The sequence below is a fragment of the Notamacropus eugenii genome, chromosome 1 (genome assembly GCF_028372415.1).
Source record: "Notamacropus eugenii isolate mMacEug1 chromosome 1, mMacEug1.pri_v2, whole genome shotgun sequence".
In the NCBI taxonomy this organism is placed as follows: Eukaryota; Metazoa; Chordata; class Mammalia; order Diprotodontia; family Macropodidae; genus Notamacropus; species Notamacropus eugenii.
The window spans coordinates 416582024-416602106 of NC_092872.1; the positions used below are offsets into that span (position 1 = coordinate 416582024).

General features: G+C 45.9%; 1 protein-coding gene across 4 annotated transcripts in view; it reads left to right on the forward strand.

The window, feature by feature from the left end:
- MGAT4B (alpha-1,3-mannosyl-glycoprotein 4-beta-N-acetylglucosaminyltransferase B) overlaps nt 1-20083 on the forward strand; it is a 61170-nt gene that overhangs the window by 19385 nt on the left and 21702 nt on the right. For 3 of the 4 annotated variants that reach the window (XM_072631236.1, XM_072631235.1, XM_072631238.1), the window contains exons 2-4: nt 18900-19085; nt 19178-19318; nt 19474-19607. In XM_072631236.1, the coding sequence (XP_072487337.1) occupies nt 18900-19085; nt 19178-19318; nt 19474-19607 (461 nt within the window). Of the gene's footprint in view, nt 1-16603; nt 16647-18899; nt 19086-19177; nt 19319-19473; nt 19608-20083 lie in introns of those variants that run through there. The other variant, XM_072631237.1, reaches the window with a different exon arrangement.

Sequence of the window (20083 nt, forward strand, 5' to 3'; positions counted from 1 at the left end):
TGTACATACAGATGGCTTGGTTTTGAATCTGTCCCTACTCTCATTTCCCCTCCTTCACAATTCAGATTCTCAGTGCTGCTCCTAAAATGGAACAGAACCAGATCCTGCCTGGCTCTGGAGCCATTTTAGCCCAGCCCTCTCATTTTATAGATCAGGAAATTGAAGTGCTTGGAAAGAAGCAGTTTGTTGACTAGGGTCACACAGGTAGAAGTGTCCAAGGTGGAGTTTGAACCCAGGCCTTTGGACCCCATTTGTAGTATTCTTTCCACTGTAACCCTCTGGCTTTGACCATGGTGGGTAAAGAAGACCCAGATGCTCCTTCCGTTGCCTCAGGGCTAGACGTCTACTAATGTAGACTGAGATCTCATTAGTATTTTTTAGGGGGGACGGGGCCCACATCATACCGCTGACTCAGATTGAGCTTCAGTGTGGTCCATTAAGCCCCTGTGTGTTTTTCCATGGGATGATGAAGTCATAGATTTAGAGCTGGAGGGAACCAGAGGCTGTCTAGTTCAGCCCTCTTATTTTCCTTACTTGGGGGAAGGTAGATGACCCAGGGGATATGATGAGGGCTGGAAAGGGGGATGGGATGGATGAAATTCTGAAATCCTCCAAAGACTGGAGTACAGGGGTAGGTCACCTGGAATGAATTCATGAACCTAAGCATTCTTGAGCTCAAGGAAAAGATTTATTACACTTTTCAGCAGGCAAGAGTTCTTAAGGAACCTGCAATATTAGAGGGGTACAGGTAAAGTTTGTATAGGATATTCTATAGTAAAACATATGCCAAATATGCTAACTAGGTGATTCAGGGCAGGATTAGGGAATGGTTAGTTCTTAAAGGAACATGCATTTTTAGTACCTACTGTGCAAGTATTTTACCCAGAGTTCATCGAACATAGCTCAAGGGGAGACTACATGGAGGTGTGGTTTTAGGCCTGAAACATCACTAAGTCAACTCAGGGTCAACGCTGATTGAGGAATACCAGGCTGCTCTCATCAATGTCTTGTTAGACAAGATAAATGTAAGGGAGTATACGTATGTCTAAGTCTAGGATACATAGGATTGGTCAGTGACTAGTGAATGTCGCTATGACTCCGTGCACAGTCAGTTCAGCCAGTACACAACTGGTTCAGACTAATAAGTTCTATAGGTGCACCTGGCTGCTGTATCAGGAAGGGAGATAACAATTTGCTAGGGCAGGCTGTGTCCTTGGGCTGGAGAAAGTGCCTGGGGTAGTGTTTTGAGACTAGGGATAAATGTAATTTTTAAAGAGAAATGTGATTTTAGAATTGGGGTCCAAGCACCCCATCAGATAGAAGGCCATGCCTGGAGTTAGAGAGATTCATCTTCATGAGTTCAGATCTGGCCTCAGACATTTCCCAGCTGTATGACCTTAGTTAAGTCACTTAACCCTGTTTGCCTCAGTTTCCTCATCTGTAAAATAAGTTGGAGAAGGAAATGGCAAACTATTTCTGTATCTCTGCCAGGAAAATTCCCTAAACTAAATCACAATTTATTTTACAAATGAGAAAACTGAGACTCAGAAAAATTAAGTAGCCTGCCTGAAGGCATCCAGATTGGTCTGGGTAAAACAGATTTTGAACCCAGGCCCTCTAACTTCCAGTGCTTTGTTCGTTAGTTCTTGTGAGAGTTACTGTGGAAGAGCGATTACTGCTAGCTGAACTGTCCCCTCCATCCCTGTGATCTAAGCCCAAATCACCTTCAGGAAACCAACTCGTGGGACTAGTTCCCCAAGGAAAGCCACATGACTGTGCAGAGTGGAAATGCTCATTAGCCTGTCTCAGCCCTGAGCTTGGCTCAGGGATCTCTGAGGAGAAAGTCTCTGGAGAGCAGCCCAGGCAAGAAGGGATGGGCTGGGGAAAGCTAAAGGCCTGCCTCTGAACATTGGGGAAAATTTCTCTGAGAATGGATTTCTCCCCCTGCTTTTGCTGTCTTCTCCAGGCTCTGAGAAGGCCTTAGGCTCTGGGGTGGGCACCTGGATTTTAGAGGAGGTTTCTGTTTCTTCTGCTGCCTTCCAGATGTGTGCCTCCCAGCAAGAGGCTGGATGGGCCGGATGCTAGGCCGGACAATGCCCTGGGGCAGGCTTTGCAGCTGCTGTTCTGCAGAAGCTGAGTGATAAGCAGAGGGTTCCCGGCCTCTGGCAACAGGCTTTTGGCTGACTCTCTCTGCTGATTTATCACCTCTCTTAAACTACTTCCCTCTGAGATCTCCACTCTCCATCTATGCCTTTTTCTGCCCTCACCTCCCCTTCTCTGAATCCCTTGTTGCCTGCAAAATTATCCTAGTGACATATGGAGCCCCTCCTGATTCCCCCACCTGCTAATACTCTGTGACAAAAGAATAAAAATCTTGTGTGAATTTTGTATATATTTGTATAGCTAGCATAGCTATTGTTATTTGTATGTGTTTGTTTAGGTTGTGTTGTCTCCCTTTTTAGAATATACAGTAGGTATTTAATAAATGCTTAATAATAGATTGACACTCAGACTGTATCCTGCCCTCTGAGGACAAGTGGGCCTTGGGCCTGGCGTTTCCTTTTTCCTCACCTATGATCCTAACTGCAGCTCCTCCCCAAATTCCTCTCTTCAGGGCCAGGAAAGCATTTGGCACAGCCTGGTGGAGGGGAAAGAACACCATTCTTAAACATGCATGATGGCTTTTAAGTCCTGGCCTGTGTGACGTTTGACATTTCATCTCTCTGAGCCTCAGTTTCCTCATCTGTAAAGCAAAGATACTATTTACATGACCTTTGTCTCTAGGCAAAGATACTAGTCAGACTGTCATGAAACAAAGAGCTTTCAGAATTGTAAAGTGTGCTGTATGTGAGATAATATTATTTCAAATGTTATTGACCCCTTTTGTCTTTATAGCCTTTTTGTTTCCCAGAATACTCCTTTCTCCTTCCCTCCCTAAGTCAAAGAGCCATCCCTTGTCATGAAAAAGAAATGGGAACAGAAACGGTTTAGCAGAGCTAACCCACACACCAGCCAAGTCTATCAGTATGTCCACATCCATAGTGCCCCAGCTCTGCAAAGAAGGGCCAGAGGTGCATTTATGATCGACCCATTGTTAATGTAGCTTTGGGGCTAGCCCAGATTTAGGGGCTAGCTCGCCTGGCCTACTTAGTCCTGTATTGACCTCTTCCCTGTTCAGAGTGGTTCCACGGAATCAAACACCTAAGAACCATCTTTTGTGGGTTATAGGAACTAAGGGCTGCCCTTTGGATTCTCTCTGGCTCACACCTGCTATTGCTTTACCCTCTTGCCCTGTGGCCCTGCCACTCCACACTCCTTAACTTCCTAATTGCTACCACCTACTAGTTGTCAGCTTGGCCCCTCTTAGCCATGGCAGAGAGTTACAGACCTCCAAACTACTATCTATGTTCAATTTAACCCACACCCTGCCCAGTTACTTTTCTGTGGTGTAGAGTACTAGATTTAGAGTCAGGGAAATACTAGGTGTTTAATAACTGTGGGATCATGGGCAAGTGACTTCATGAGTCAAGTAATATGCTAAGTGGGCAGCTAGGTGATGCAGTAGATAAAATACCTGGATTCAGGAAAACCTGAATTCAAATTAGACCTCAGACACTTACTGTCTGTGTGACCCTGATCTTAACTGTTTGCCTCAGTTTCATCTGTAAAATGACTTGGAGAAGGAAGTGGCAAACCACTCCAATATCTTTGCTAAAACAAAAACCCTACGTGGGGGGTCACCAAAGAGTCACACGCAACTAAAATGTGCTAAGTGCTGGGTTTACAAGGAAAGGTAAAACCAAGTCCTCACCCTCCAAGAACTCTATTGAGCCAGAGAACAGGCAAACTAGTATGTCGGGACAAGATATGTACAGACAGATTGGAGGTCATCTCAGAGCGAAGACGTTAAGGGGAGCCAGGGAGGGCTTCTTGCAGAAGGCAAGATTTTAGCTGAGACTTGGAGGAAGCCAGGAGGCAGAGGTGAGGAAGGAGAACATTCCAGGTGTGGAAATGCCCAGAGTGGGGAGTGTCAAGTGAAAGGGACATTTCGGAGGCCTGTGTTGTTGAATTGCAGTGCAGGGAGCAAAGGTGTTGGAGAATTGGAAAAGGTAGCAGGTTATGAAGGCTGTAAACCTATATTTCCTTATCTGTGAAAGGAAGGGCTTTATCTGTGATCCCTTTCTCAGCTTGTTTCCTTCTCTTTAAAGTGGTAGTAACAGGATTTGCACTGCCCACCTACATGAGTAGGTGCTTACTAAATGCTTATGGATAAATCAGTTACCTACCTCATTGGGTTATTGTGGGGGGAAAACTTAACTATATTTATAGTGGTCTTTATAGTGTACAGTTATCTCCTGAGGCAGTTCTGGGGGAGGGGCCTTTGGCTAAGGCTGTGTTTACTTGAGAGGGAAGGGGCCCGGAAAGGAGTAGAAGGAAAACAAACACTAATTGGAACAAAGTACTGATTCATCCCTCCTAGGCCCCTGGTGTACGTATGAGGGGAGTGCCCGCCTCTCCTGCCCTGCCCCCAAGGGTGAAGTACAATCCCAGAGGTTAGAAGGATCCCAAATGCCTTTGGAAGATGCTGTGCTCTACTCAGGGCCTATAACAGTAAAGATGATGATGTTGGTAATAGTAACATTAAAACAACTAGTATCACACCTCAGTTTATAAGGCACATTGTATATTTTATCTCACTTAATTCTCAACTGCCCTAGGAGACTGGCACAATAGGTGTTATTATCCCCATTTTACAGAGGAGGAAATGGAGGTTCATAGAAGGTAAGTGTTTTGCCCATGGTCATCGTCCAGCCCAGGATTTAGCCTAGGCCATTGTGTCTCTGGAGCCATAGGCTCCTACAGATTTAGTGCTGTAGAAGACCAAGACCTTAGAAGTCATAGAGTATAACCTTCCTATTTTACAGATGAGGAAATGGAGGCCCAGAGAAATTAAATGACTTGCTCAGGGCCACACATTTGGTAAGTATCTAAGGCCAGATCCTTTGAGGCATCTCGGGGTCATTTCCAGCAAGCAGTTGGGGTTCCTGATAAGGGAAGGGACTAAAAATGAAGCCCTGCCTTGAAGTCTTCCATAGTCACACCAAGATACCCCCTGCCTTCTACCTCAGTCCCAAAAGCTTTGCCAACACACTCTGAGTTGTCCTAGATGGTGGAGATGGGCCACACTGAGCTGTATGCACTATGTTATCTCAGCTGTAGCATGCGACCCACAGCATGTGATTATGAAGTAGGCTAGGTAGGGTCAGTGTGGGGCCAGAGGCTGTCACATTCCAAGGTCTGTGACTGTGTCCCCTTCAGGTTGAATCTGTGACACTCACCAGGTATCATCTTGAAGACCCCTTCTTTGATGTGCCTCATGTTCTAGAGGAGTACAGGACTTGATCTTGAACCTGTACCCAAACAGTGGGGAAATAGAGACATCTCTTCACTCAGCAAACATAGAAGTGTCTACATGGGCACTTTTTGCAGAGCACTGGGGAAGATACAGAATTTAGATAAAATGTAATCTCTGTTCTCATGGATCTTGTAGTCTGCTAGAAGGAAAAGAAAACACCACAGGTCACTAACTCCAACGCAACATAGTGGGGAAAGCCCTGGATTCAGAGTTAGAAGACCTAGTTCAAATCTTGCCTCTTTCTTATTATTTGTGTTCCATTGGCCAACTCTGTCAGTGTCTCTGAGCCTCTGCTTCTTCCTCTGTAAAATGAGAGACTAGATAATTACCCAGGCCCTTTCCAGTTCCACGTCTGGTACTGTATATACAGCATAGGGAAATGCCACAAAGACCCTGAGTTCCTACAATCTCCTATGACCAGGGAGGATTGCTGCATTCTCTCCTTACCTAATTTTCCATTACATTGCACCAGGACCTTCACTAAGGATTCCACATTTACCCAGTGCCTGTTGTGCCCTAGACACTGTGCTAAGTAATGGGGATACAGAGACAGAAATGAGACTGCCTCAACTGGCTCACATTTCTCCTGAGGGGAAATAACATGTAAACCAATAAGTAAATACATAAAATAAAGTTATTTGGTGTGGACAGAGGAGCACTAACATAATCCCCGAGCTGAGCCTTGAAAAGAGAGGGGAGAAGAGAGCACGAGTGAGTATAGGATGGCTTATGGAACTGCAGAAGTGGGAGATGGAATGTCATATATGGGGTGTGTTGGTGTGGCTGGAATATAGAAGGTGTAGAGAGGAGGAAAGAGACAGAGAGAGAAAGGGAAGGAGGGAGGGAGAGGAGGGGGGAGAGAGAGAAAGGGAAGGAGGGAGGGAGAGGAGGGGGGAGAGAGAGAAAGGGAAGGAGGGAGGGAGAGGAGTGAAGAAGAGAGAACGAGAGAGATGAGAGAAGAAAAGAGGGGGAGAGAGAGAGAGGAGGGAGAAGAGAGGGAGAGAGAGAAGAGCAAAGAGAAGGATGGAGAGATGAGAAAGAGGAAAAGAGAGGAAGAGGGAAGGAGAAGAGAGAGAGAGGAGAGGAGCAGAGAGAAGGAAGGAGGGAAGAAAGACAGGGAGGAGAGGAGAAGGGGGAGAGATGGAGAAGGAATTTGTGTTGTCCTCTAGGAAAGGGGATAGGGAAAGGGGATAGGGAATCACTGAAGCATCTTGAGTGATATAAACAAGCCTATACTTTAAGAAAATCAGTTTGACCATTGTTTGTGGAATGGTTGGGAGAAGGGAGAAGAGACAGGGAAACCAATTAGTGATAGTCTTGGGGAGAGAGGTGATGAGGGTTCTCACTAGGTTGGTGGCTGAATGAAGGAAGAAGGGGGCAGATGTGAGATATAAACATCGAATCCAGAAGGCTTCATGACTGTGGATAAGGATGGTGAGAGTAAAGAAAAGAATGAATCAGGTTATGAATGAGGGTGATAGAAGAATGTTGGGGCTTTTGACAGTCAGGTAAGTGACCAGGAGCAGTGGGTTTTGGTTGGGAAAGAAAGGGAATGTGGACATGTTAAATTTGAGACATCTATCCAGAGGTAACCAGCAGGATTGTGGCTCAGGAGAGTGGAGGGCTTGGGATGCTTAGATCTGGGAGCTGCCTTCGTAGAGATAATAGTTAAATCAGTGGGTGGGTGTGTTCGTCCTTCATTGCCAAAGAAGACCATGCCATCAGAGAAATAATGACATGACTTGTGCTTGACTGTTTTGAGTGAGTGAGGGAGGGCTGTGTAGCTCACCAGCCTCACTTCTCCTCCAGAGCCATCTGAATCCAGTGACCAGATATTCATCAGGATGACTGGAGATGACCCAGGATGAGGCAGTTGAGGTTAAGTGACTTGCCCAAGGTCACACAGCTAGTAAGTGTCAAGTGTCTGAGGTGAGATTTGAAGTCAGGTCCTCCTGACTTCTGCTCTATCCACTGTATCACCTAGCTGCCCCTAAATCAGTGGGTACTGTTGAAATCAAGAAAACTGAGTATCAAAAGAGGATTAGCACCCATACAGAGCACATGGTGGGGTGGAACACAGGTGAAGATCCTACAAAGGTGACTGAGAAGATGAGAAGAGAGCAGTGAACCTCAGGAAAGAGAGAGACTTGAAAAGGTCAAGAAGGATGAGGACTGAGAGAAGGCCATTGGATTTCTATTAAGAAGTCATTGGTGACCTTGGAGAGAGGAAATGGCCAAGAGAGTCCCTTCAGTGGGATTTGTGTGCCCTTGGTCAAATCTGTCAGTGTCTCAGAGCCTCAGTTTCCTCCCCCTGACTCAGTGTGTGGGGTCTGGGGGAGTTATGATTATGACTGGGTTTTCCCCTACATCCTTTGTTAACAGGGGCGGATGATCAGGTCCCATTTTGTGACCGTAGCACACAAAGGGAAGATGAATCTGTGACCTGTCTTGTTGGCTCAGAAGCCTGAGCCAGCCCCTGGTGGCCCCCCTCTGCCCTGGCTAGAGGGATGAACCCAGGAAGCTGGGCAGGTCAGGAAGGAGATGGAGTCACTTCCCCATCTTTCCTGCCACCAGCTCTGGTCCCCCTTTCCCTGGGGATACTCACTGACCCAGGGGAGACATGAAGCCCCTGCAAATCCATACCTTCATAAAAGGGCCTAATCCAAGGGAAAAGGAAGATTGAAACCTAACCTGAGGTAGGGGGCCCATTTTACCGTGGCCTCCAGAATCACCCAGTCACTGGACTAATCTTTCTTTTTTGGCAGAGGGGGGTGGGGTCAGGAGCTTCCTGGCAAAAAGTCATGTCTCTAGAAAAATGTGTTCAGTCATTTCCATCATGTCCAACTCTTCATGACCCCATTTAGGGTTTTCTTGTCAAAGATGCTGGAGGGGTTTGCCATTTCCTTCTGCAGTTCATTTTCAGATGGGGAAACTGAGGAAAATAGGGTTAGGTGACTTGCCCAGGGTCATAGAGCTAGTAAGCGTGAGGCCAGATTGGAACTCACAAAGATGAATCTTCCTGACTCCAGGCTCAGCACTCTCTCCATCAAGCCATCTCTAGAAGAAAAAGGCAGCTAGGTGGTGCTGAATTTGGACTAAGGACCAGAATTTGTGTCCTGCTGCAGACACTTAGTAGCTGTGTGGCCCTGGGCAAGTTATGTAACTTCACTCAGCCTCAATTTTCTCATCCACACAATGGGGATAATAGCACCTCTCTCATGGCAATGTTAGACAGATCAAATGAATATGTGTTTTTAAGCCTTAAAGTGCCATATTAATTTTAGCTATTATTGTTTAGAAGTTCCTCCCATTTGCCTGTCCAAGCTCAAGCTAAAGAAAGGAATTTTTATTGCTTAGTTCTCTAAAACAAGAAATAAAAACATTCAACAGATGCAGCAAAACAGGATGTTCAGAGAGGTTGGCTGGGATCAGCACATTCTCCCTTAAGACCCTCTGGTAATGTTTCCTGTGAAGTCCCCTTCCTCATCCACCCCCTTATAAAATCTGGTCCTCAGGGCTAGGGATCTACAGCAGTTTCTTTTCATCCTCTCTTCTACCTTAATTTATGTTATTTTATGTTAATTTAATTTTAATTTTTTTACAGCTATAGTCATTTCTGGGCATATTCTTCCTTCCCTCCTGTGCAGTTTCCTTTTTAATAATAATAAAAAAAAAACCTAAATAAAACCAACCAGTACATCATAGGATCATAGATTTAGAGCAGGAAAGAACTCTGAGAAACCATCTGGTTCTCTCCTTTCACTTTACAAATGAGGAAACTGAAGCCCAAGGTCACAAATTAATAAGAGGGAGAGGCAAGATTCACATCCAGGTTCTCTAACTTAGAATCAGTGTTCTTTCCATTATACCTCATTGCCACCCATCAATTTAGTCTGGTAAAGTGCACAACATCCTGTACCCATAGGCCCCACGTGTCCAACAAAAGAGGAGGAGATGCATTTCATGCTGGCTTAAAGCCTGAAACATTCTCCTTCCCCAGACTTTTGTGCCTGATTAGTGCAAGCTTTGGATCCCAGGTGCTGAGGATCTCTTAGGGAGGAGGGAGTAGTGTGGGGATAACTACAGGGACCCCAGAACTGCCCTTCAGAAAACTCTACCTTCTGTTTGGATTCAGTAATCGTGATAAGAGCTGGCATTTACAGGGCTAGGTGGTGTAGTGGATTGAGTGCTGGGGCTGGAGTCAGGAAGATCTGAGTTCAAATGTGACCTCACTCTTGCTGTATCTCTGTGTGAGCCTGGGCAAATCACTTAAATTTGTCTGCCTCAGTTTCCTGATCTGTAAAACAAGCTGGAGAGGAAATGGCAAACCACTCCAGTATTTCTGCCAAGAAACAGAACGAGTCAGACATGACTAAAACGACTCAACAACCACCATAGCACTTTACATGTGTTTCATTTGACCCTAAGAACACCTGTGAGGGGCATAATACTCCACCTGAATCCCCTTCTGTGGCTCCCTTCCCTACCAACATTTTTTAACTTAAAAATGAATTTCTTGATTTGAAATACCCTTTCCTCCGCTTCCAACAACAACAACACATAAGTGTTTGAAAATTCCCCAAAGTGCTTTGCAAACATTTCATTTGATCTCCACATTGTCAGGGTGATAGGGGTACTACAGGTTTCGTTTTCCCCTTTTTACCTATGAGAAAAGTGAGTCTCAGGTTAAGTGACTTACCTGTGGGCACACAGCTAATATCTATCAGAAGTGGGATTTGAAACTAGGTCTTTCTGATTTCAAGTCCCATACTGTTTACTCTCCCTCTTACCTTTGTTCTGTAGAACACTGCTTCTCCATAGATAACCTTATTCCTGTTCTATAGGTGAGAAAATTGAGGCTGGGAAAGCTTTGTCATTTGGTTCTATGCAGAAATCACAGCCGGGGTCACACTCAGTCACGTGCTTTCTGGCAGCTGCCCACTCCCCACCTCCCTGTCCTGTCCCTCTCCCACTGGCCCCTGCTCCTCATCCTCTTAGGTGGAAACAACAGTGCCTGGTGACTCATCTTGGGTAACTACAGAACACAGTGGAGCTAATAATAATCATTAATTCAGCAAGTATTTATTAAGTGGTGACTGTAAGATGGACTCTGTGCTAGGCACTGAGGAGACCAAGACAGAAATGAAACGTCCGTCCCTGCCCTCCTGCATTCTCCTGGGCCTGTCTAGGGTGATGGGGGGAGGGGAGACAGCAGGGATTTCTTCAGTGCTTACTATGTGCTTCTTACTACAAAGAAAGGCCAGAACATCTCCTCCTCTGAGAAGCTCACAGTGTGATGGAGAAGCGACTTGTACAAAGAAAATTCAGGACAAGATGTATGCAGAATAGTTTGGGGGAGAGGGAGGCCACCCACCATTGCGGGGAATGAGGCCAGGCTTTCTGTAGAATGGATCTCTTGACCTGAACTTTGAAGGAAGCCTAGGGTTGAGGAGGGAGGATCTCCCTACCTCAAGGTCCCCCCACTCCAGCCCATTGTCTACTCCAATGTCAAACTGATCTGAAAGTGCACTGTGACCGTGTCCATAGCTACTCGATAAGCTCCCTGTCACCCCTAGAATCAAGTATAAAGTCCTCTGGCTGCCTTGCTCTTCCTCAAACAAGACTCTTCTCTCCTGACTCTGGGGGCTTTCTCTGGCTGTACCTCACCCCATGCCAGACCTTGCTCTCCCTCTTCATCTCCACCTTCTGGCTTTCCTCAAGTCCCAGCTAAAATTCCTTTTTCCCACAGGGACCTTTCCAGATCCCCGTTAATGCCTAGTGACTTCACTCTGTTGATTATTTCCGCTTAGTCCTATATACTGAATAGCTTGTTTGCATGTCATCTCCCCAATTCGACAGTGCCCCTTCAGAGACGCAGTCTTGCCTTTCATCCGTCCCCTGTGCTGAGCACAGTGCCAGGCACATAGTAGGTACTTCATAAATGTTTATTGACTCATTAACTAGGGGGACCGTCTGTGCAAAGTCATGGATTTGGGAGATGGGAAACAGCTAACCGGCCAATTTGGCTGGATCACAGAATGCATGAAGAGGAATAATGTGAAGTCAGTCTGGAAAGATGGGCTGGAGCCAGGTTGTGAAGGGCTTTAAAAGCCAAGTAGGAATAATAAGAAAATTAACCTCGCATTGTAAAGTTCGTAAAACACTTGACCTATATTATCTAGTTTGAGCCTCCCAACAGCTCTGCAGTCATTGCTGCAGGTATTAACACCCCCAATTTACTGATGAGGATATTGAGACTTCTCGAGGTTCAGGACATGAGCTTCCGCTGTGAGCTGGCCAGCCCCCTGTGGCTCCCTCAGCTGCTGAGTGTCACAAGGATGTGTCAGACATCTGATAATTATCAGGGGTAGGATTTGAATCCTCGTCCAAGGCCTTGCCTCTTTAGTAGTACTAAGTAGAATGCTCACAATCATCACTTCTAATTAAAATGCTGCGGGTTACAAAGGCTTTACACACATCTTTGCATGTGTTTAGGGACTGCCCTAGGCAGAGGGGAAACTCAGGCTGGGCAGAGGCCAGCATAAACAAGCATGAGCCCCTTGACTTGAGGAAGGGAGGGACTGAGCTGCAGCACCCGGGAGACCTCAGCAGTGGATTTTAGAATAGAGGAATGCCTTTAGGAAAAGCTGGTAAAGCTAATGATTTCTTCCCACAATCAAGAGCGGGGGTGGGGGTGGGAGTGGGGGTATTCTTTTAGTTAGAGATAGCAAAAGCAAAGAATTATAGGATCACAGACTTCAAGCTTGAAGGAACTTTGGAGGTTTACTTCAACCCCCTCATTTTACAGATCTGGAAACTGAGGCAAAGAAATGTTAAATAACTTGCTAAGGATCACACAGCTAGTAAGTGAGCCAGGATTTGAAAAGAATTCTTCCTGAATCCAAGTTCAGTGTCCTATTCACTATACCATACTATTAAAAAAAATATTCTGCTCAGAGACTCCCAATGTCCCAAAATCCCCAATAGCTTACGCTCTGTGGTCTTACAAGGTGTGTATATCCAGGTTAACAATTTTGTCAGGTGAAGCTTTTATTAAATTAGATTAGTAGGACGTTTCATGGCATGCTTTGGATTTGATGGTTTGTTTTATTTTTAATGATCACACATAGGAATCTGGAACTGCTATACAAAATATTTGATTTTATCGAACAGCTTTTAAAATTAATTGGAGTAGGGGAGCGGAGCCAAGATGGTGGAGTAGAAACACACAAATACGCTAGCTCCGAACCCACAGCCCATGAAATATCTGTAGTAAAGATCCGCCAATAAATTCGGGAGCAGGAGAAGTCACATAATAGTGGAGCGGATAAGATTTCTGTTCCAGAGGGACCTGCAAACCTCTTGCAAAAGGTCCGTCGCACTACGGACGCGGAGCCCAGCCCAGCCCTGCACCGGCCCCGGCAACGAGAGGAACAGATCCGAGCGGACTCCAGGGACAGGATCTCCAGCGGCCGCGCCGGTCCCTCAACCCACAGGTGACGGGGGTCGGTGAGAAGGTCTCTTTGGTGGGTCGAGAGGGGAGTGGGGTGCCCCCATACTCAGGCGCCCTTGGAAGGCAACAGCAGAGGCGGGAGCAGACCAGGGCTCCCCAAGCAGGCAGGAGCCTGGATCCATTGTTGAAGGTCTCTGCATAAACCCCCTGAGGGAACTGAGCCCGTGAGGCGGCCCTGCCCCTACCTGAGCACCTGAACTTAATCTCACACTGAATAGCAGCCCTGCCCGCTCCCAAAGCCCTGAGGCTGGGAAGCAGCATTTGATTCCCAGACCACAAGCGCTGGCTGGGAGGATCAGGAGGCGAGGTGGGTGTGAGGAGAATATTCAGAGTTCAAGTCACTGGCTGGGAAAATGCCCAGAAAAGGGAAAAAAACCAAGACTATTGAGGGTTACTTTCTTGGTGAGCAGGTTTCTCCTCCCCTCCCTTCTGATGAGGAAGAGCGGTGTTCACCATCAGGGGAAGACACGGAAGTCAGTGCTTCTACATCCCAGCCCACTCAATGGGATCAGTTCTGGGAAAAGGTCTTAAAGAGCCCAAACAATTTTCAAAATCATGATAGAGAGGTGGAGGAAAAACTGGGAAGAGTAATAAAAGACTTGCAAGCAAAGTATGAACAACAAATCAGCACCCTGCTAAAGGAGACCCAAAAAAATGCGGAAGAAAATAACACCCTGAAAAATAGGCTAACTCAACTGGCAAAGGAGGTTCAAGAAGCCAATGAGGAGAAGAATGCTTTCAAAAGCAGAATTAGCCAAATGGAAAAGGAGATTCAAAAGCTCACTGAAGAAAATAATTCTTTCAAAATTAGAATGGAACAGATGGAGGCTAATGACTTGATGAGAAACCAAGAAATCACAAAACAAAACCAAAAGAATGAAAAAATGGAAGATAATGTGAAATATCTCATTGGAAAAACAACTGACCTGGAAAATAGATCCAGGAGAGACAATTTAAAAATTATGGGCCTACCTGAAAGCCATGATCAAAAGAAGAGCCTAGACATCATGTTTCATGAAATTATCAAGGAAAACTGCCCTGAGATTCTAGAACCAGAGGGCAAAATAAATATTGAAAGAATCACCGATTACCACCTGAAAAAGATCCAAAAAGAGAAACTCCTAGGAACATTGTGGCCAAATTCCAGAGTTCCCAGGTCAAGGAGAAAATATTGCAAGTAGCTAGAAAGAAACAATTCAAGTACTGTGGAAATACAATCAGGATAACACAAGATCTAGCAGCTTCTACATTAAGGGATCGAAGGGCATGGAATAGGATATTCCAGAAGTCAAAGGAATTAGGACTAAAACCAAGAATCACCTACCCAGCAAAACTGAGTATAATACTTCAGGGGAAAAAATGGTCTTTTAATGAAATAGAGGACTTTCAAGCATTCTTGATGAAAAGACCAGAGCTGAAAAGAAAATTTGACTTTCAAACACAAGAAAGAAGAGAAGCATGAAAAGGTGAATAGCAAAGAGAAGTCATAAGGGACTTATAAAAGTTGACATCCCTACATGGAAAGACAATATTAGTAACTCTTGAAACTATTCAGTATCTGGGTACTTGGTGGGATTACACACACACACATGCACACGCACACACTCATAGAGACAGAGTGTGCAGAGTGAATTGAATAGGATGGGATCATATCTTAAAAAAAAAAATGAAATCAAGCAGTGAGAGAGAAATATATGGGAGGAGTAAGGGAGAAATGGAATGGGGCAAATTATCTCTCATAAAAGAGGCAAGCATAAGATTTTTTTTTAGTTTGGGGAAAAAGAGGGGAGGTGAGAGAAAAACATGAAGCTTACTCTCATCACATTCCACTAAAGGAAGGAATAAAATGCACACTCATTTTGGTATGAAAACCTATCTTACAATACAGGAAGGTGGGGGACAAGGGGATTAAACAGGGTGGGGGGGACGATGGAAGGGAGGGCATGGGGAGGAGGGTACAATTTGAGGTCGACACTCACAGGGAGGGACAGGATCAAAAGAGAGAATAGAAGTAATTGGAAGCAGGATAGGATGGAGGGAAATATAGTTAGTCTTATATAACACGACTATTATGGAAGTCATTTGCAAAACTACACAGATTTGGCTGATATTGAATTGCTTGCCTTCCAAAGGGAGGGGGTGGGGAGGGAGGGAGGAAAAGAAGTTGCAACTCAAAGTTTTAGGAATAACTGTCAAGTACTGTTCTTGCCGCTAGGAAATAAGAAATACAGGTAAAGGGGTATAGAAAGTTATTTGGCCCAACAGGACAGAGGAGAGGATGGAGACAAGGGCAGAGAGGAATGATGGAGAAGAGAGCGGAGTGGAGATGGGGGCAATTAGAATGCTCGGTGTTTTGGGGGGGGGAGGGGACAAGGGGGGAGAAAATTTGGAGCCCAAAAATTCTGTGAAAATGAATGTTAAAAGTGAAATAAAAAAAATATTTTGATAACTAAAAAAAAAATTAATTGGAGTAGGGAGAGAGAGAATTTGGAACTCACATTTTTTTAAAAATGCACTTTAAAAATAAGTAATTTTAAAAAACCCAAAATAAATCAGAGCATGTGATGTAATGAAAAGATGAATGGATATGAAACTGGAGACCGAGCTGAACTTTAACTTAATATTCGATCGTTGGGAAGTCAGTTCTCTCTGACTTTGGCTTCCTCATTTATAAAATTATAGGGCTGGACTACATGACATCCAAGGCTCCATCTAGTTTTAACAGTGTGTTCCAAGGTCTCTTCCAGCCCTGACAACCTATATTCTAAGGGTCCTTCTTGCTCTTTTATTCCACATTCTAAAGACCTTTCCAATTCTGTCATTCTGTGTCCTAATGTCCCTTCCAAGTCTGTGTTCTAAGGTTCCTTCCTTCCCTGCTTCCAATCAGATGGTCTGCACAATAAGCTAATAAATGTGTAGTCTATTGAATTAAATTGTCAGCGACTTCCTTGAGCTTGAAAAATCAACCGATGGATACTTAGTGAAACTCAGTGAATATGTCTAAAGCAGAACTCAGACCAGCCCTTCTTCCAACCTTCATTTCTGTCGACGGAACCAGTTGCCTTGAGCAATTACCTTAGAGATATCCTTGACTTGTTTCTTCCTCACTCTCCTGTAGCCAGTTGGTTGCCAAGTTATTTTTAGTTCTACCTGCAAGCATCTTTCATCTGTACCCCCTTCTCTCCCACTATGACCTCTGTTCCAGTTTGAGTCCTCATCGCCCCTCTACTGGACTTGCAACAGACCCCCAGCTCTTCCATTGCCTTAACTCAGTCCTCTCCATCCTCCACTCAGGAACGGAAATAACCTGCTTAAGCTAACCTTTCATTCCTCTACTTACAAACCTTTAGTGGCTCTGGGAGGAGACTAGACTTCCTCTGCCTGGTATTTAAGTCCCTTTACTTTGTACCTCTGTCCCCACCTCACCCTCCTTCCTTTGAAACATTTTTTTTCCAGCCAAACTTTACTACAGCTTGCTCTCTTTATATAGTTAACCTCCCACCTCTCTTATTTTGTGCAAGCCTAGAATGAGCTCCATCCTTATTTCCCTTGATCAGATAGAATTCTTGTTTTCCTCAAGTCTCTGGGTGGGTACCACAGCTGCCCTGAAACTTCCCACTGTTAATTCTCCCTCTCCTGTCTCAACTTTCAGGGGCTGACATGAAGAGGGCAACTGCCCCTACATCTCCATGGGGTTAATCAAGACAGGCACAGCAGGTGCTTCCCCTAAATCCCCTTAGGCCTCAATGGGGGCCGGTTGAGGCACACACAGATTCCTCCCAAACCTTGATGGGGCCAATCCAGGCATACACAGCATTCCATCTGGTACATTCAACCCTAAGGGTTCTCCACCAGTGCCCACCTGCTTGATAGGGCAGCAGACAAAGAAGGCCTATTACTAGCCATAGCCTCACAAGTTTACATTATCCCACCACTGTATCTCACTGTGCAGTTGAGGTGGATATTTACGATTTAAGCACAAATGTTTATATTGTTTGTCGTTATATAACACTGGGCAAGTATGGTGGAGATGTTTACAAGTCACAAGCCAGGGAAATGGAGATTATTATGGCCATGAGTCCTGGGAAACTAGACTTTAAAACAGAGTAACAGAAATCCATCTTACATACACTAAAATCCACCTTACTTACATATATTCTGTCAGTAGATTTTCAAACACTTAAAAGAGTTTTATTCTTGTCTTGGTACTATCAGTACCTAGAACAGGGTAGTAGGTACTTGGATGGTCAGTCAGTAAACATTCAGTAAGTACCTGCTATGTGCCTGGCACAATGCTAAGCATTGAGATATAAAGAAAAGTAAAGATGTAGGTCGGCAGCTGGAGGGTCCTCAAAAGCTTTCTAGTTCAACCCCCTCATTTTACATATTGAAGAAATTGAGACCTAGAGAAACTGACTTGTTCTAGGGTCACATGGGTGATAAATGTCAAAGGTGGGATTTGAACCTGGGTCTTGGAAACACTTTACTCTGGCTTAACAAATACTTGTTGTATTGAATTGAATTGAATTGTTCACCTGTGCCTGCCCTGGGAGGTCAAAGCTAGTTGCTGAGTAAGGTCTTCCTGGTCCCAGCCCTCTGGAAGCTCTTCATTTAGGGTGGAAGATAAGACCAGGAGGGCATGTACTGAACAAAGACCAGGGCTCCTTAGTGTGACTCACCAGGGAGATGAGAATGATGATAGCATCTGCCTCTCCAGGTGAGAATAGAATGAGATAAGATTTGTCAAGTGGTTTGCAAAAGTGCTCCATATAAATGTAATTACTATAGTTGTGCTGACAAGGTTGACAGAGATCCAGGAGGTCTGGAGTGGTCAGAGCCCTTAAAGTGGGCCTCCATGGACCATTATGACTTGGGATGAGTCTTGAAGGATGGGATAGGATGGCTTGGAGAAGTAAGAGGAAAGGGCTCTACCTATATTCTTGGCATGGTAAAGGCAGAGGAGGCAAGGAACCCACTTTTTTTCCTGAAGCTGAGACTGTAAAATCCAGATAATGATACCTGCAGGATGCACCTCTAATGAGATCATTTGCTTTATGAATGTCAGCTATAGACAGACAGGAAGCCCCTGGAGGTTCAGAACACCCCACCCATGCTGTGACCAAAGCTGAGCTGTAGGAAGATTGGGGGATGAGATAGATTGAAGGATCAGGGTCTTGAGGTTGGGGTGCCAGTTGCAAGGCCATTATGATAGACCAGGGGAGGGGGCGGTGAGGGCCTGGAGTAGAATGGGTTAGCAGGAATGAAAGGGGCCGAAGCAGATGTGAAGGAACTGTGTGAAGGAGAGAGGAACATTTATTTATTCTGAGGTAGTGTGAGACATGAGGACATAGACACACAAGTTCCTGTGGGGTAGAGTTGGAGGAGGGAGGTTGATCAATCAATCAACAAGCATTTATTGAGCACCTAATTATGTATTAGGGATGAAAAGCAACATAGCCCAGCTTCTGCCCTTAAGAAGCTTACATTGGGATTTAATGGGGAGATGGGAAGGGAAGCAGCCTGTTCACATGTAGATAATTAGATAGATAAGCATTTATGAAATGTTTGTTGTGTGCCAAGCACTGGGAATACAAAATGCAAAGAACTAAGACAGTCCCTGCCCTTAAACATCTTACATACACCCACAGGGGTGGGGTGGGGAGGACAGTACCCAAAAGGAAGCTGAGGGTGAGGGTAGGATCAGGATAAAATTACTAGAGAGACAGCAGCATGGCTTGGATGTGGTCTGTAGATAGCCGAGGAAGTGTGGAAGCCTGGATTGGGGCTAAATAAGGCCAAAGTTGGCCTGAGTCCAGGATGGTTCCAGATGTGAGGGTCCAGTTTTCCAGTTGAGTGGGAGTGGAGACACATGGCATGATGGTACTGTCCCAGTGGCCAGTCAGGAAGTCCCTCACCCAGTGGGTCTGCCCATCACTGCCTGATACCCTGTGGGTCCTCTCTGTCTGGCAGGTGACTCAGCAGAGATGTATCAGCGCGAGTTCTTGGCCCTCCGTGACCGTCTACACGCTGCAGAGCAAGAGAGCCTGAAGCGCTCCAAGGAGCTGAATGTGGTGCTGGATGAGATCAAGAGGGCCGTGTCAGAGAAGCAGGCCCTGCGGGACGTGGACGGCAACCGGACCTGGGGCCACCTGTCTGGTGAGGGCTTGGGGACCAGGGGTTTGGCTTCTTGGAGGAAGAGGCTGAGGGACGTCTGTCTTAGCCACCTTCCTTCCCTCCCTCCATCCCAGATGACACTAGGCTGAAGCTGTGGAACGTCACCCACAAGCATGTGATGCACCTGCCCACCGTCTTCCACCATCTGCCTCACCTGCTGTCTAAGGAGAGCAGCCTTCAGCCAGCCCTGCACGTGGGCCAGGGCCGCACTGGAGGTAGTTGGGCAGGGAGGGACGGTTTGAGGGAGACTGTGTGGAGAAGGAGAGGACTTCTGGTCCAGGGACTGGGTAGGGCCAGGGTGGGAAAGGGAAAGCACTGGGGGTCCAGGGAGTAGGGAAGCCCCTAAGTCCTGGTCCCTGGGCCACTGCAGTGTCCATTGTGATGGGCATCCCGAGTGTTCGGCGGGAGGTGCACTCATACCTGACGGACACACTGCACTCGCTCATCTCGGAGCTTAGCGCCCAAGAGAAGGAGGACACGGTCATTGTGGTGCTGATTGCTGAGGTGAGGGGGGCATGGATGGCCAAGACCTTGGGAGAGGGCAGGTTTGAGAGAGAGAGTGTATATGGGGGGGGGGTGTGAGAGAGAGAGAGAGTGTGTGTATGTGTGTGTGGGGGGTGTGTGTGTGTGAGAGAGAGAGAGAGAGTGTGTGGTGTGTGTGTGTGTGTGTGTGTGTGTTCCTGCATGAGTGAGCATGCATTTGCCGACAGTGCACATGGCTTGGGCCCTGGCCCCTTTCCAATTCCCCTGCTCTGGGAGCCCCACATTCACTTTCCCTTCTTACTCCAGGACAAGCAAACAGGACTTTTTCTTCCTGCAAGTCCTGGACCCAGCTCTAAGAACTTCTTTTAGACCAGGGTTAGTAGACACAGTCGATCAATAAGCATTTAATAAGGGCCTAAGGGATGTGCAGTGACTTGTCAGGGTCACGTGGTGAGTCAGAGGCAGCATTTGAATTCACATTTTCCCTGCTGTCAGTC